This window comes from Talpa occidentalis, unplaced genomic scaffold, assembly GCF_014898055.3.
Source record: "Talpa occidentalis isolate TD23 unplaced genomic scaffold, MPIMG_talOcc4v2.1 talOcc4.3, whole genome shotgun sequence".
Classification (NCBI taxonomy): Eukaryota; Metazoa; Chordata; class Mammalia; order Eulipotyphla; family Talpidae; genus Talpa; species Talpa occidentalis.
Genome location: NW_023603184.1, coordinates 101,527,885 through 101,544,016, shown reverse-complemented (window position 1 = coordinate 101,544,016; position 16,132 = coordinate 101,527,885). Strand labels below are relative to the sequence as shown.

At 45.9% G+C, this 16,132-nt stretch overlaps 2 protein-coding genes across 2 annotated transcripts in view; both read right to left on the bottom strand.

Moving 5' to 3' along the window:
- ERICH2 (glutamate rich 2) overlaps nucleotides 1-16,132 on the bottom strand; it is a 100,253-nt gene that overhangs the window by 49,023 nt on the left and 35,098 nt on the right. The window lies entirely within an intron of this gene.
- On the bottom strand, nucleotides 8,037-11,196 carry SP5 (Sp5 transcription factor). Its single transcript, XM_037521850.2, has 2 exons — nucleotides 11,079-11,196; nucleotides 8,037-10,381 (listed from the first exon to the last, which is right to left on the bottom strand). Exons 1-2 carry the CDS (start codon nucleotides 11,127-11,129, stop codon nucleotides 9,257-9,259), a joined length of 1,176 nt encoding a protein of 391 aa, XP_037377747.1. The 5' UTR covers nucleotides 11,130-11,196; the 3' UTR covers nucleotides 8,037-9,256.

Sequence of the window (16,132 nt, the reverse complement as noted above, 5' to 3'; positions counted from 1 at the left end):
TCTGAGAATTTAGCAAACACAAGTCACCAGTTAGCATCTTATTGTTACATTTTGATGGAAAGAATCAAGACTTCCATAGCTTGGAAGTGACCTCACTGCATTTCGGCAGCATGGAGCATACATGTATTTTTCTCTTTGTGGTGGAGTTTTACATGTCCTCAGTTAATTAGTTATTAATTATCCAGTGACACTAAAAGATCAAACCACTCACTCAGTGGAGTATTCCTTTTAAGAAAACAGATGTTGCCAAAAGTCTCTGTTCCACTTTATAGGGAAAATTCCACTAACATATGAGTTATGATTTATGATACCAAACCATAAATCTTTCCTTTTTACTAAGTACTATCCAAGGGCAATTGTCTATATAATTGTATAGTATTCTTGCATTAAATCACTCTTTAATTAAGGCTATTGTTCTCTTCTCATTAAGCGTTAGATTCTTAACTGAATTTCCAGTTAGGTGAGGGGTTTCTGCCAATTGGCCTATCCTTTCTCCACTTCCCCAGAGTAACTTGTGAGAAATGTTTAGGCTGGAATTTGCATATTTTCCATAGGTTAATCTTACAGATTATTAAATATGTGATTTCCTAAACCAGTGGTTCTCAAACCTCAGTGTGTGTCACAATCACCTGAAAGACTATAAAACGCAGATTGTTGTATGCATTCCCAGAGTTTCTGATTAGCAACTTAGAATTGGAACCAAGAACTTGCTTTTCTAACAAGTTTCCAAATGATACAGCGCTGGAACCACACTATCTTGAACTCTCAGCTCCATGTGAAAATCTACTGGACTATGAATGCTGCAGATTGCAGTTTGTAGAATATCCATTTGTGGCATAAAGCATATTATTACTGTTTCACCTTAAGTCATTTCTCCTTTTCATTTTTTAAGATTTATTTATTTATGCATACAAGAACTGGAATATAGGCCAGAGGTTCCGGGAGTGAGAGGATTCAGCAGAGACTGAGTGGGGAACAGAACAGGCAGACTGACTGAAATACACTGCTGAGGGGAGCAGCGGGTGAGACAAGAGAGGTCTGCTGTGCCATGTGAGTAGCTGCCTGGCCAGCCAGGGATTGAATTTGTAGAAGCTGTGGATAGCCTCACAGTGCTGTGCTTAACCCCTTGCACCACCAGGGAAGCCCGTTTCTATATGAATTTTGTTGGTTACTTTTAATGTATGTCAGGTCTTATTACATTAAATTATGTAAATGTCTTATCTCTTTTACAACGATGAGTTCTTTGAAGGATTGAATTCATCTTTGAATCTTCATTGTACTTTACACTATGCAGACATCAAATAACAGGTGAATTAAATTTAGTTATGTATATATGTTTTAAATGTTTTGTACCTAGTCTTATATATCTAATAATTACAAATAACACATACTGAAATAAATAAGCAGGTCACATATTGACTGATTTGAAGGTGTGGGGAAAGAAAGGTCCCCTTTAACTTAACTTAATCCAAAATCTGTAAATCTCAATAATTATATCTACTTTTTTTTTTTTTAATAGAGGCATGTTTTATTTATTTATTTATTTGTTTGTTTTGTTTGTACATGCACTGGGTACAGTCAGAAGCGCGGGAGGGTGAGAGAATTCACCAGAGCCAGAGCGGGGAGCAGAGCAGGCAGACTGATGAAATACACTGCTGAGGGGAGCAGCGGGCGGCAGGAGAGGTCTGCGCTCCATGTGGGACCCTCCTCTGGTGGCCGGGGAGCAACCGGGGATTGAACCGGCGCCGCAGAGGTCGCCGGCAGCTTTGCAACCCAGCGCTCAACCGCTGTGCCACCGGGGAGGCCCTGTATCTACCTTTTAAATTGAAGAATTACCTATACTATTTAATCCTGTTATCTCACTGTGAAATTTCCTTACATAGAAATAGAACTTGTGGGTTTGCCTAACAGTACCGCACTTACAAAGATCAACATAGCCAGACATGTTATTTTCAAAAGTGAATATTAAGATCATGTTACTAAATTCTGATATTGCTAGTATAGAGGCTGACTGATTTATACTGTTACTTATATTTCCCTTTAATATCTTTAACTAAGAACAAACTATATTTTAAAAAACTGGATTTATGGGGCCTCCCTGGTGGCACAGGGGTTAAGATGCAAACTATGAAGCTGTCCGCAACCTCTGTATCAAGAGTTCGATCCCCAGCTGGCCAGGGAGCAGCCCACCTGGAGCAGCAGATCCCTCCTGACTCGCCTGCTGCTCCTGTCAGCAGTGTACTTTGGTCAATCTGCTTGCTGTGTTCCCCTCTGTCTCTGGTGAATCCTCTCACCGCCCCCACCCCACACACCTCTGGCCTGTACCCCCGCTCTTGTATGCATAAATAAATATTTAAAAAAAATAAAACAAGCACACACCTGGGTGAGGGAGACCCTTGCCTCTCTAGGAGTCCATTCCACCTTTTTTTTTTTAAAGATTTATTTATGCATAGAAGAACTGGGGTACAGGCCACAGGTATAGGGGGTGAGAGGATTCACCAGAGACTGACTGGGGAACAGAACAGATAGATTGACTGAAGTACACTGCTGAGGGGAGCAGCGGGTGAGTCAGGAGAGGTCTGCTGCGCCATGTGGGTAGCTCCCTGGCCGGGGATTGAACTCGTGCTGCAGTGCCTGCTGATAGCTTCATAGGTTGCACCTTAACCCCTTGCACCACCAGGGAGGCCCCCATTCCACCTTTGAGGAAGTGTTCAAACCTTTCCTTTTATCTTCTACACAGGGACTTTGTGGTTCAACCTCTTTAAGACTATCTTGTTCAAACAAGGTATTTCAAATATTTTATTCCTCATGCTCAGGTTATTCCTCATGGTTGTTCTATTCCCCATGATTTGTTTCCCTTTTCCCTACCTCTCAGATGTCTCTGCTACAGAAGCAAGGGAACAGCTACAGCCAGAAGCTGTCTGGCTACTAGCTTCTGGCTACTAGCTGCTCCGGGCACACTTGGCTTGCTTTGACTAGCCTGAATCATGACTGATGAAGGGAGTGATCTCACCTTAGAAAACAACTTTGCAACTTTATATTCCAAACCTAGGCTCTGTACAAAATTTGTTACCACAACAATTTTCTTGGCAGTTGTTCTGTGGTACTATGGTGAGATGACATGGACTTCATCAAGGATCAAACAGAGGAGAATAAAGGTGTAAGAGAGAAAAAAGAAGGCTCCATCAAATATATTAACCTCAATAAGGAATATAGTTAAATGCTTGGGCCTCCCTGGTGCACAAGGGGTTAAGTCTCAGCACCTTGAAGGTAATAGCAGCCTTTGCAGCGCAAGTTAGATCCCTGGCCAGGGAGTCAACCCACATGGCTCAGCAGACCTCTCCTGTCTTACCTGCTGCTCCCCTCAGCAGTGTATTTCAGTCAGTCAGCCTGTTCTGCTCCCCACTCTGTCTCTGGTGAATCTTCTCACCCCTTGCACCTCTGGTCTACATTCCATTTAAAAGCTAACAAGTCTTAGTTCACATCCCCTTCATTAAAACTTTAGCTCAAGGGATTGGGGTCAAAATAAGGGGGTTGCAATTGTATGGGGAATATAAAAATAAAATTTATAATAAAAAAAATGGAAGTTTATAGATTCAGGCAATCTACTTTTTTGTATACTTTTTACTAATTAAAATCTATCCAACCTGGGACTACTACCTCAAACCATAATCCTCAATCATGTTTTACCATTTATTTCTAATTGTGATGGAATTATTTTCCCTGCTGTGGTTCACAAATTCACAGTAAACATCAGCCATGTTCTGCACAAATAAACCATGACTTGAATCTTCAAAGAGAACTATAAATTTTATTTATTCAAATGTAAAATTTAATGAAGGAATAGAAATGTCTAAAAAGTATGAAAGACTTAATATTACCACTGTTTAGAATCCTATGAAGTTCTGCATTCTAAGGAGCCAAATCAAATAGCATAAACATTTCAAGAAAAGGAAGAGAGACAAATGACACAAAATAAGCTCTCATGTCAGGGATGAAACACGATTATATAGAAGACATGTGAGATTCACAAGAAGCACTGAGAATGGAAAAAGAAAACAATATACATAAGACTAAAACTCACAAAGAGAGAAATAAGATTTCATGGTATCTTATGTAGATTTCTAAGAAATTGTGATCTAACTTCACAAATTAGGACACATTTTCCCAAACAGAGGTATAAATGAGGATTTGGTTTTGATATTTGCCTTGTTAACTGGATGAAATTAAGCTGAGGGTTAAATGTTCTTCCTCCAGGCTTTAGATTATGCAAACATAAGACTATATGAAGAGACAGTTAATTTTATTTAAAAAAAAAAATCAGGTAACATCTAGATACTTAGAGTTGAGAGTATTTTAGCATATTTTTTGAAATCAGAATTTTGTCAACTATTGAAAAAAATTAGATGAGCAGTTTTCCTATAAAACAAACTTCCATTTCATAATAGGCAGACTGCATTTTCATCGTGCTGAAACAACTTTAGATTTTGAAAGTTGTAGATTTTCCATAAATCAGGAATTGAAGTTTGGTGTTAGGTAGACAACCAAAAGATATTAGTTAATATAAATTATGATGTATTCTGCAGAAACAACTACAGCTCATATGCATGGACTGAGTTATGAATTAAGTGTTCAATATTCCACTGGGGATTATGCTTTTGTATAATTACTAAAGACAGGGATGGAAAAATGTAAAGTTTAGAAAGGAAAGTCATCAAAATATCAGCATAAAAATGTATGCCACATCAATCATCAGGTGCAAATCTTTGATAATACAAAGTTGTAATAGCAAAATAGCTGTGAAAAACTATCATAAATTTCTAATGGTCCATAGCTGCTTGATTACATCTTTCTTGAACGATTATCAGTTATTCATTGTAGTAAGGAATATTATTTAAGTTTTTTATAATGCCTATAATTAATTTAAAAACAGTTAAGGGAGGAGAAATTGACACAAAGATCTTTATGCAAAATTGTACTGTGTCCAATAGCCACAGAGAAAAATGTACTGTTTACATATATTGAATGCCACATTAGTCATTATAGTGACCCCATAATAAAACATATCCTTTTGGCCCAAATTTTTACTATCCCCCCTTTTTAATATCAATCTTAATATTTACTATCTCATTATCAATTTACCTACTTTTATCTAGAATTTTTTCAGATTTTTTTCCCTCCTGGTTTATCAAACTATGTTGCTTGCATCTTTATTTCAAAGTTACCCTTGGTCTCATCCCTTTTTAAAGTTCCCCTCTATCTGGGGCCTCCCTGGTGGCCCAGCGGTTGAGTGCTGGTCTGTGAAGCTGCCCACTGCCTGCCTCTGCAGCACCGGTTCAATCCCTGGCCACATGGCGCGCGCAGACCTCTCCGGCCGCCCGCTGCTACCCTCAGCAGTGTACTTTCTCAGTCTGCCTCCTCTGCTCTCTGGTGACTTCTCTCACCCTCCCGCTCTTCTGACTGTACCCCAGTGCTTGTATAAATAAATAAATCTTTTAAAAAAAAATAAAGTTCCCCTCTATCATGAAGACATCAATGCAGCAATATTTCATAGAACATTAATATGACTTGTTTTGATTGGACCTCAGTTTGGGAATTTAGAACACCATAATTACAAAGCTTGAGTATTGAATTTGATTATACAATACAAGCCATTTCTCAATGAGATTTTGTCCATTTACCTCAACATGTCATTAATTAATGTGAGATAATGCAAGTAAAAGGGTTTCAATTTTAAGGCCTTAAACAACTTAGTATTTACATAAATTTGAAGTCACAGCTACTGCAATAATAACATTCTGTGAAACTCTCATAGCAGAACCAAAGTAAGCGTGAAACATTAAAGACATTGTTTTAAACTGATTACTTAAAACCCCACAATATTAGAATAGAAATATAGTGTAAATTGGGTTGAAAAACTGCCTTTTCTACAAATATTGTTTTAAGTAGGTTTCCATAAGAGGCATGCTCATCCAGATTATTTTATTAATTGGTATGACTTAATTTAAGGCAAAATAACTTAAAACAATATACACAATTACTTATATAAAGCTTAAACTTGAACTGAAACTTAGAAAAGACTAAAAGTGAGATGAATAATACAGCTGTATTTCTTTACAATATTTACTTTCATTCATTACCAGAACTACTGCAAACAAGTGGTCAGTTAAAGATAAATGTGCACAATTTTCCCTTGGAAAAAGCAGGAAAGTATGGAGTGTTAACAAGTTCAGACACAATTCCAAGTTACCCAAGTTAGTGATAACTCAGTTTCTCCATGTTCTAAGTTGGTCAAAATGATTCATTTATCAATTGACTGTTAAATTAAAAATAATCAGAAGTCACCTTAATTTAAAATTTTCTCACTTATGACATTATTCTCTTTATTTGTATGCTACTAAAATAGTTGCTTAAAAATGTAAAATGTCTACTGACATGCGAGGCAATTAACAGAGTGGCAATAAGTTTTAAAAATTGAATTGAGTACTTTAAGTAAATCCAACTTGTATACAATTGGTAACTCAACTTCCTTTTTTGATGTTGGCAAAAGTCCAAATAAAAATGAATTTTAGTTTTCATTTAGTAGTAATTTGCTTCTGACTTCTTTTGAGTTTCATTAAATTTTCTGCTAAGTATACTTAATTACACACTTTTATTTCTTACATATTGATTTATGTAAAAATAATTATTAAAGTCCCAAATGGTACCTTGGCTGTAGACAAAGCATGCAGCAGCAGTTCAAGTTTTAACAGCTTACACAGTCTAATACCTTTCTGCATCGTCAAACTTATATTACTGAGCACTTATTAGCTTATTTTTCAGTATAAGTGTGTAATGCTTTCCTACATTTGAATAATAATATCCCATAGTTGTGGCTTCCTGGACTCCACTTGGATAATGGCATAAACATTTTTTTTTCTAAAGTAACTGGAACACATTTTTGCAGTGGTACAATGAGGAACAGTCTTTCAGCTATACCAAGCTAGTCTAAAGACTATACTTTTACCAAATTTTTAAGGTTCTCAAAATTTGAAAACATAAAAAAGTTATTGTCAGCAAATGATTTTTTTCTGCTTCTTAAAAATTATAATATGGTATTTTAAGATAAATTTCATATATTTTATCTGTGTCAGATATTAATCACAAAGATGTTATAAGGAAACTTTTTCATTGCAATGAGAGAATCAATTCTACTTTTCTGAGTTCAAAGCTGTTGATATTTTCATTCTCTAATAAGGATTGCTCTTTCCATCATTTGCCAAGGCATGGTTCAGTCTAAGATTTTGTAACTCTTCACAGAAATGATTCTCAATAATCTAGATTTAGATTAAGATTACACATTAGATGTATATTAATATTACTGTCAAGCAACTTTCTTATTACTATTGCTTGCAAAACTACCCCACTCTTGAAAATTTAACTCAAATTTCTTAGCAGGCAAAGAACCCATTTGTTATTAAATAGTTCCAAAATTTCTACTGAGTAATTGGTTTATTTATTCATATTTCCACAATGATTCTAATGGCTATTTAGTGTCTTATCCCAAGTTCCAGATCAAAAATGCTATTTTTAGGCGTATAAAAGTAATTTTCACCTCAATTATAGGGATGTTTGTGTTTTATTTACTACTGTGAGTCTCAAGCCATACCCTCATAGTTTTTAAGAACTTACCCTTCAGTTTGATTTCAAACAAAAGACACAGTCACAGTTTGTGTGTAAATCAGTACATACACACTTCTATTCCCATGAAAAGGTGAGCAAGTTCTATTGAAAGTTGGCATTGGTGAGGCTAGCTTAACATATTAAAATTTACAATATTTTCCTATTTTTGCTAATCTTAAATCAAATATTAAGTTTTCAGTTTCTAAAGTTCACACATTAGAAAACATCAAGCCAGTTGAGACATTTAAAAAACACCTTTAAACTTCAAAACTTCAGTTTTTAGACAAAAATAAGAAACCATTTCCACACTTCCAACTATGAATATTTCTGGCTCCTCCCTGAGCAAATCTTAGTTTATATCAATGATTAAAAAAAAAAAAAACCCAAGGTTCAAAATGGTAGTAACTTCCAGGCTCAGCCAGAAATCCCTAAGCGACCGACTATGGTGAAACAAACCTGTTAAGACCCCAGAGGAAGTGATTAAGAAGAAACAAGGACGACATAATTGTATAGATCACCAAAGGTCTGCAAAACAGGAATGGCGCTTTTCTTCCACCAGCAAAGAACACCCTGAATAGGGCCCCCTAGTTTTTCTGTAACTTTCAAAAAGCCAACATCTGGGAACAGGTCCTTGAGAGCCAAGTACCATTCCAGCCGCCCACACAGCCAGCTGAGGGGGAAAGCGCCGCCCGCTTGTGACCTCTGTCCTGAGAACATCAGGAAGCGGAAAGCCACAGGTATCCGCCCTAAAAGAACGTGTAGTTTAAGTGCATCAGGTATATAAGAGAAGCCCGACTGTCTCTGATCAAGTCCCAAGGTGGCATGTCTCAAGCTGTGATGGGAAAATCTTGTCCTGCCCCTGTCCTACTTTCTCCACCAAGGCACCCAATACACTTGCTTAGAACCTTCCAGACCAAAGAAGCCTCTGACACAACCTACACAAACCTTCAAATTCCCAGTGAAACCTGACAGCTTTGCAAAGCATCCCAGAAGAAAGAAAGCTCAAATGAGACCAGCTCAGTGGGGTCTTCCCGAGGTGACCCCGGAGTTAACATATTTATTTTCACGCTGCAATTACTTATCGCTTTACAGAGACATTTCATGCTTTACCTCTGCACGGAGCTGAGGACAAAAGTAACATTTTCATTAATGTTATAATTATTATAATTATTCTTTAACAAAGCTATTAAATAACCTGTACAAAGTCCGTCCCGGTCATAGTAAAAAACAAAAACAAAAGCCCAAATAAAACAAAACCCCGAGCTCTGTTTGAGATTTACAAGGTCCTTCCGCTTAAACTCAGCAGTGTTTCCTATATACAAGGTCAGCCAAGGGCGGACCCCTCCAAACTGTGGGTCTCCCAGATGGTGGGAATGGTTTAGAGCTTGAAAATGCCTTTGCTTAATACAGAGATTCCAACCCTACCTATTCTGCTCCTCCTGGGCACAGGGTCCATCCGAGGAGGCCGGGGCTAGGGAAGCTGGGAGCCTGGCGTGGCTGTGGGAAGCCAGCAGCAAAAAGGGGCAAAGCTCCCCTGCTCAGCCACCTGTCCACAGGCTGCCCCTAATACCTCCCCAAAGAGGAGCCCTTCTGCTCACAGGTCCCGCGGGTCCTCCCGCTTGACCCCGACCTCAGTAACTTTGAGCTTCTTATTCTGGTGCGTTTTGACGTGTTTGGCGAGGTGGTCGCTGCGCATGAAGCGCTTGCCGCACTCGGGGCAGGCGAAGCGCTTCTCGCCCGTGTGAGTCCGCAGGTGCCGCTGCAGCTCGTCCGAGCGCGTGAAGCTCTTGCCGCAGAAGAGCCAGTTGCACACGAAGGGCCGCTCGCCCGTGTGCCAGCGCAGGTGCGCCTTCAGGTGCGAGGTCTTGCCGTACACCTTGCCGCAGCCCGGCACGTGGCACACGTGCTGCTTCTTCTTGCCCGGCTCTGCCTCCGGGGCGCCGCCCGCCGCCTGGCAGTTGGGGCAGCGGCAGCGGCGGCACCTCCTGGCCGTGGCCGCCAGGGGGGTCTTGGTCTGCAGCAGCGCGGCGATTTGGCTCTGGTACTGCGCGAAGTCCGACGGGCCCAGCACCAGACCCCGCTGCAGGGCGGCGGCCGCGGCGGCCGCTGAAGAGGGGAAGCGGGGCGCGTGGGGACCCCCGGCACAGGCGCCGGAGAGGCTGCCCCCAGGGACGCCGGAGGTCCCGGGAGCGGTGCCCGCCTGCGGGATGCTCCACCACGGGAGGTCGTCGGGGGCCGGGTTGGGGGACAGCTGGCGGCACGTGGGCGGCGGTGGCGGTGGGAGCAGATTGGAGTAGCCTGGCGGCAGGGCGGCCTGTGCCGCGTAGGGCACGTAGGCAGGTGCGCAGCTGGCGGGCAGTGCCGCCATGCTCGAGGGCAGCATCTTGACCGGTGAGAACTCGTAGGGGTACGAGGGGTCGGCAGGAGGTGTGAGCGGCAACTCGTGTGCTGCCCCAAAGGACGGCTGCAGGTGCGTTTTCTGCGGCGTCAGCCCCAGGCTGGGGTGCGGGGGCGGCAGCGCGCCCGGCGAGTGAGCGGGCATGTCCGCGGTCCAAGGGTGAAAGAGCCTGGAGGGCGAGCCCAGCGCGGGGTCGTAGGGCACCTGCAGGAAGTCCGGGGGCGCCGCGGCCCCTGGCTGGCCAATGCGGCTACAGGTGGCGGCCAGCAGCGCCAGGGGCGAGTGTTTACCCAGGTCCGGGGAGGCGCAGGGGGTGCGGTCCTGCATGGCCGGCGGCAGGGGAGGGCGGAGAAGAGACAAAAGGTTAGCGCTCCAAGAGCGGTCACCCCGCCGGCCAGCCACCCCACGCCAGCTCTTAACCCTCTGCCCCTCCCCAACGCTTCCCGCCACCGCGTCCCAAGCCGGCACCCACCAGTCCGGGAAAACTTTTGGTGCCTGCGCTACCTGAAAGCGGGCCGCGCGGGCCGCGCGAGCGCTCCCTGTTAAAACTACTCGGTGCAAAGAGACGCCATCCAGCCCCGGAGACCGCAGGCACAAAGTGGGAGGGGAGAGGAATCCGACGGGCCGCTCCCGGCTCCGCGGTCAGAAAGGATATGGAAACACCCACACACCCGCTGCCCAACCACCCTCCGCATCTTTTAAGCTCTCGTTTCCACGTTTCTCCAACTCCTCCCCCGCCCGCCTCAGGCTGAAACCAGCAGGAGGGCCCAGCGGGGTGAGCAGGGGCCCTGTTCTCCGCTACACGCGCACCTCCGGACCTGTGAGTCCCTTCCCGCCCCCGCTCCTCCCCCACAGGCCACACTCCCAACAGTTAAGGTTATGTGTGAAGTTCGCGTGAGGACCCCTAGATCTGACCCCTGTGGCACCCTCCGAGCGGGGTTCCCTTTGAGATTCAGGGCACACCAAGTACCAGGGGAGATCCGCGCACGACCCTTCCCCTTCCCAGCCCAGTGCTGACCTGGAGGAAGGCCTGCAGAGAGTCGTTCCGGAGGACAGCTACGGCGGCCATGGCTATAGCCTGCGAGCCGTGGGCAGCGGAGCCGGGCGCAGTCGAGGCATGAGACCCGAAGGCGAGGACGAACGGCCACCCAGCGTCCCTCCCCAGAGCCGGCGCTGCGCGTCCGGCCCTCCCCGCCCGCGCCCCTCGCAGCGCCCCGCTCGCTCGCTCCGCGCGCAGTCTGAGCGCTTCAGGATCACCTCCAAGAATTTGATAAGGACTTTGCTGGGCCGCCAGCCAGTCAGAGGGAAGATTTATGGCTTTGAAGTTTGCCGCTACCCAATCATCAAAGAATAGCGGCTCTTTCAGAAGCGAAAGCAAATCCTTTGAATCCACAAAGCTCCTATGGTGTGTTTGTTGGTCTGGATAAAAGAACTGATTATTAGGGGGGATGGGAAGGGAGGAGATAAAGGCGGGACAATTAATGAAGTAATCACTATGTGGGAAATGTATATACACAAATAATTGGATTTTCCTGATCAAAGGGGGCCTTGCCGCCTGGAGACCCGCGCTTGGGTTGCTCTAGACACTGGATCCCGCTCTCCCCCAGTCCCAGCCATTGCAATTAAAGATTTGCACAGAGGCAGCTCCCAAAGTGACAAAGTGTCTTTGTTATCTCCAGAGGAATCTGCTTTAGACTCCAGTCCCGGGACTTTGAGACGTCTCTCTCCTGTACTTAAACACTTCGCACCCTGACGGCACTCCGACCCGCCCGCGAACACCTCTTAATCCAGCGAATTCCCGGGGCGGGGCGGGGCGGGGCGTGGGGCTGACCGCGCCCAGCGGGCCGCGTGCTTCCGCTCCCCACGCTCGGCCGGGAGGAGCCGCGGGCGGAGCGGTGACCCGAGGCGGGGCCGAGTGTCCGCCTTGGGCGGCGGTGGGTGGCGCGCACGCTCCGGGGCCGCCTGCCCGACAAGTGATGGGTGCTTGTGACGTTCCTGCTGGCGACCTGCAAGTTTTCTTGGGTCACAACTTTTGCAAATAACGAGTCTGGGAAAAACCACCCGTGCCGCGCGCGCTCGCTTTAAGCTAAACTTGGCAGGACACCCAGAGCAACCCACAATATAGCCCCGGGTGGGGGGCGGTGTGTGCCGCACCTCTCTCCCCAGCAGGCAGATCTGGATGCCGAGGAGGGCCGGCCGAGAGGCTCATCTCTGAGGCCCCACCGAACGTCCCCAGCGATGCTGGCAACTTCTCCTCCGAAGTCCTGCCGAGCGATTGTGCGCTTTCTCAAGTCGCACAGGCTAATCATGAAACTACTCAAAAAAAAAAAAAAAGTCAGGCGTTGTCGAGGAAGCCTTTTGCTGTTGTTACTCAAACCACAAATAGCCCGAAGGAGGTCCTCTATCAGGAAAAAAAAAGTAAATAAAAACTGTTGTTTCTGTAACCTTTGGAAGGAAATAAAAGTTTTGCAGGTGCGGGATGCTTTGCCCAGGTCAGGCAAACGCCGCACCGGAACGTGTCCCACAGCCCCTAGGTAGCAGGCCCTGCCTCACCAAGCAGCGAAAGTCGGCCTTCTTCCTCCCTCTTGCCCAGGACGCAAAATGCGACTTGCCGCGAAGGTGCGGTCAGGGGGTGTCCTCACCCGCGAACCTGGACGCCGGAGGAGGAAGAGGGGGCGGGACGCCGAGGGGTTCTCACCGCTCTGGAAGGATTAAGGGCCAGGGATCCCCGCCGAGGTCACCTGCGGGTGGCCGCGGCCCACGTGACACGCAGCGGCGGGGGCCACCTGGGCTTGGCCAACCCACCTCTCTATCCACCGTATCCGCGGATGCGGTCTCCTCTCTTCAAGGTCGTGCGGGGAGCCCCCAAACCATCTCGCACTCAGTCTTACTGAGCGCGGTCCTCTCGGGAACCGCCCCGAGCCCGGGACTGACTTGAGAGGCCCCACCCGTTGATCCACCCGCCTCCTTCTCCCCCAAACTCCAACGGGCGTCGGATTAAGCGCCTGGTTTGTATACGGATGCCCTATGCATTCCCTCAGGGTCGAAACACTACGCCACCACGCCACATTCCCTCTTGCCCCGGGCCCACCAGGGAAATAGGAACATCTACTGAAGACAATGGACCTCATGCACTTCACATGTCCTTTGTCCCCGGGAACGAGGAGCAGTGAACTCACAGCTCTGCGGATGTGGTCTGGCTCCTTCTGAAGAGGAGGTCCGGGTGCTCTGGGCACGGGGAACCGGAGGAAAGAGTGTTTTGCTTCCAGCCCAGCCAACCTTTCTACATCCTGGTCATAGGTAGAGTCCCGGCAAAGCCTGGGACCTGAAGGAGCCCTTTTGAGGTTCAAATCAGAAACCAGAGCTCCAGGTAACTGACACCTGCGCCTGCACATGTCGAGCGGGCCTGGCCCATTAGCGTGTTTCCTCGCCCGCTCCTTTGAGCTCTTTGAATCCCTGGGATTTCCCCGGCGGGCTGGAAGACACTGGTTTTTTATTATCTTTTGTTGTTGTTGCTGTTTTTTAAAAAATATTTACTTATGCATGCATACAAGAGCTGGGGGACAGGCCAGAGATGTGGGGTGTGTGTGTGAAAGGATTCACCAGAGACAGAGCGGGAAACAGAACTGGCAGATTGACTGAAATACACTGCTGAGGGGAGCAGCGGGCAAGCCAGGAGAGGTCTGCTGCACCATGTGGGTATCTCCCCCGCTGGGGATTGTACTCGTGCTGTAGTGGCTGTGGATAGCTTCATAGGTTTCGTCTTAACCCTTGCGCCACCAGGGAGGCCCTGTTGTTGCTATTTTTAAACAAAAAGTCAAGACAAGTCAATTTATTTCCTTAGTTGTTATAGGAGAGAACTCTTTCTCCAAGAGGACCCCATTAGTCAATAAGATCATCATCAGTGAACAGCAGTGCAAAAGAGAACAGTGGCATGATAGTTAAGGGGATGGACTCTGGAAATCTGAAACCATATTTTTAGTTGTCACTTTCTAGTTGACTCAGGCAAGCCAATTACTCAACCTGTTTATGCCTCAGTTTCCCAATTTGTAGAATGGCCATTCTTGTAAATCTGAAATATTAGTGTTCACCTTGTATAGCAGCGCTCACCTGGAGTGCCGGTAGGCTTAAAAGAGGTATATATGCAAAGTCTTTAGGACAGTGCTTTGCGGAAAGTTGGCCTTTTCTTGACTATTCCCAGTCCTTGTTCTTGGCCTCACCTCCTTTTGTGAACGCCCACTCGGACCCCAGACCTTCAGGCCCCTGCTGAAGTTGGAAACACTTTACAAAGGGGGTGGGGAAAGATGCTCTTTGGTCTGTCTCCCTTCCTTTACACTTGGTGCACCTGAAAAACTTTTCATAATGAAGTAACATTCAGACCGTCCATTAAAAATGCAGTGCGGGGAGATCAAAGTACAATATTTATTTTAGAAATTTGTTACTATCACCAAGAGATACACGTATCAAGGCCAAATGTCAGTTCCGTTACACAAAGCCCAGCGCCGCCGGGGAAGAGCGTGTGGCTGCTCCCCGGTAATGTAAAGAGACATCAAAGACCCAGAGCGCTGCAAAAGTGCGCAGTCCGGAGGGAGGGAGAGCGCAGGGGAGGGCCCAGCGCACCCCAGACAGCGCGGGGCTTCGGCGGCGGCTGCGGGGGTCAGTTCAAAGAGGTATTCTCTGGGGCTGAGTTCACAGGAGGGAAGATTTAATGGGCTTTCTTTTGTTGGTGGGTGTGTTTGTGCGCCACGGACCCAGGAACTCCTCTGTGGTTCTCCAGCCTGCCGGAGGAGAAGAGAGCGAGTCGAGAGGCGAATGGGGAGCAAACTTTAACTGAAGGGTGTGGCGGGGGTGGGGTGGGGGGCTGGTGGTGGAGGTTGAATACCAGCCGACCACCAACAGCAGACACAGCGGAACCGAACCGCTCTTCTAGCGATTCTCCTAGCAGCAGGGTTCTGAGCTGGGAAGTTTGTATCTCAGTTTCTTCGCGCTGCAACCTGTAAGAAGAGGCGGGTAGGTGAACCCGCAGTGGCACCCGCGCTTTGGCAGACCTACTCTGCAACCCCGGTGATTCACTCCAAAACAGTGGTTGCTGAAAACGCTGGGTGGGGTTCCTACTGTGCACCCAAGCCCGCCGGGCATTTTCTGGAAGCAACTGGGGGATCAAGCTTGTGGAATAAGTCCAGCTAGTTGGTCACTTATTTTCAGTTGATTTTAAAAAATATGTACCTTGTTTAGGTCATTTCAACAAATTCTTAACCCACTGGCTCTTTACAGCAGTGTGTTGCCTAACTGCCCTGTTGCCCCTTCTCTGCCAAAGGTTCAATCTTGCAATTGCCCGCATCTCCCTAGTTAATAGGTACCAGCCGTTGCTTTATTAAAGGTGCTGGGGGGAGGGGGGTAGCAGAAATTTCCTCTTGCTAATGGGGAACTGAGTCACAGGGGGATGCCTATGCAAGTCTTCAGTCATCTACAAGTACGCATTCTTAGAGTAGTCACTTGGCAGCTTTTTGAAGCGTTAAAAGCATAAAGCTGCTATTGTTTCAAGCTCTCAGCGTAGACGTCATCAAATTTTGCCTCTTCATTGAAAGATATTTTTAAGGGGTGGTTTTGGGGTGGGGAGAGAGCTTGCAATCTGATACTCTGTAAGTTTGGCTGTGAGGATTTGGAGTGGTCCAAAAGTTTAAGCTGTCACCAAATCACATATACCCCAATGCTTTTGTGTGAAATGGGTTCATCATTAATATGACTGAGTACGTTCCATTTCAAGAAATTATAATGCTGTTAATCTTTGGAAAACAGTGACATATTTTGGAAAATTTCCTCAACTGGAAACATGAGTTAATTTTAATCTTAAACATAAAAATTGTGTTAGTATATAATGAATGATGGTGTGGAATTCTAGAACTAGAAGGAATTCTTTTGCTTATCTGGTTCTAATCCCCCACTGATGGCAGGAGGAAACAGTATTATGTGTGTCATGCCTGCATAATGTTGTCAGCTTCAACTGTTCAGTAAGTGTTCACTGGTGTTGGGTGGTAGATGGAATTGTATGTACCAATGTCTGCACAGAGA

What these genes read in the sequence shown, in the direction of transcription:
- SP5 (XM_037521850.2), bottom strand. Translation starts at nt 11,129, where the DNA reads ATGGCCGCCGTAGCTGTCCTCCGGAACGACTCTCTGCAGGCCTTCCTC. An exon ending in CTCTGCAGGCCTTCCTCCAG is followed by an intron (nt 10,382 to 11,078) that starts GTCAGCACTGGG and finishes CCGGCCATGCAG; the next exon opens with GACCGCACCCCCTGCGCCTC.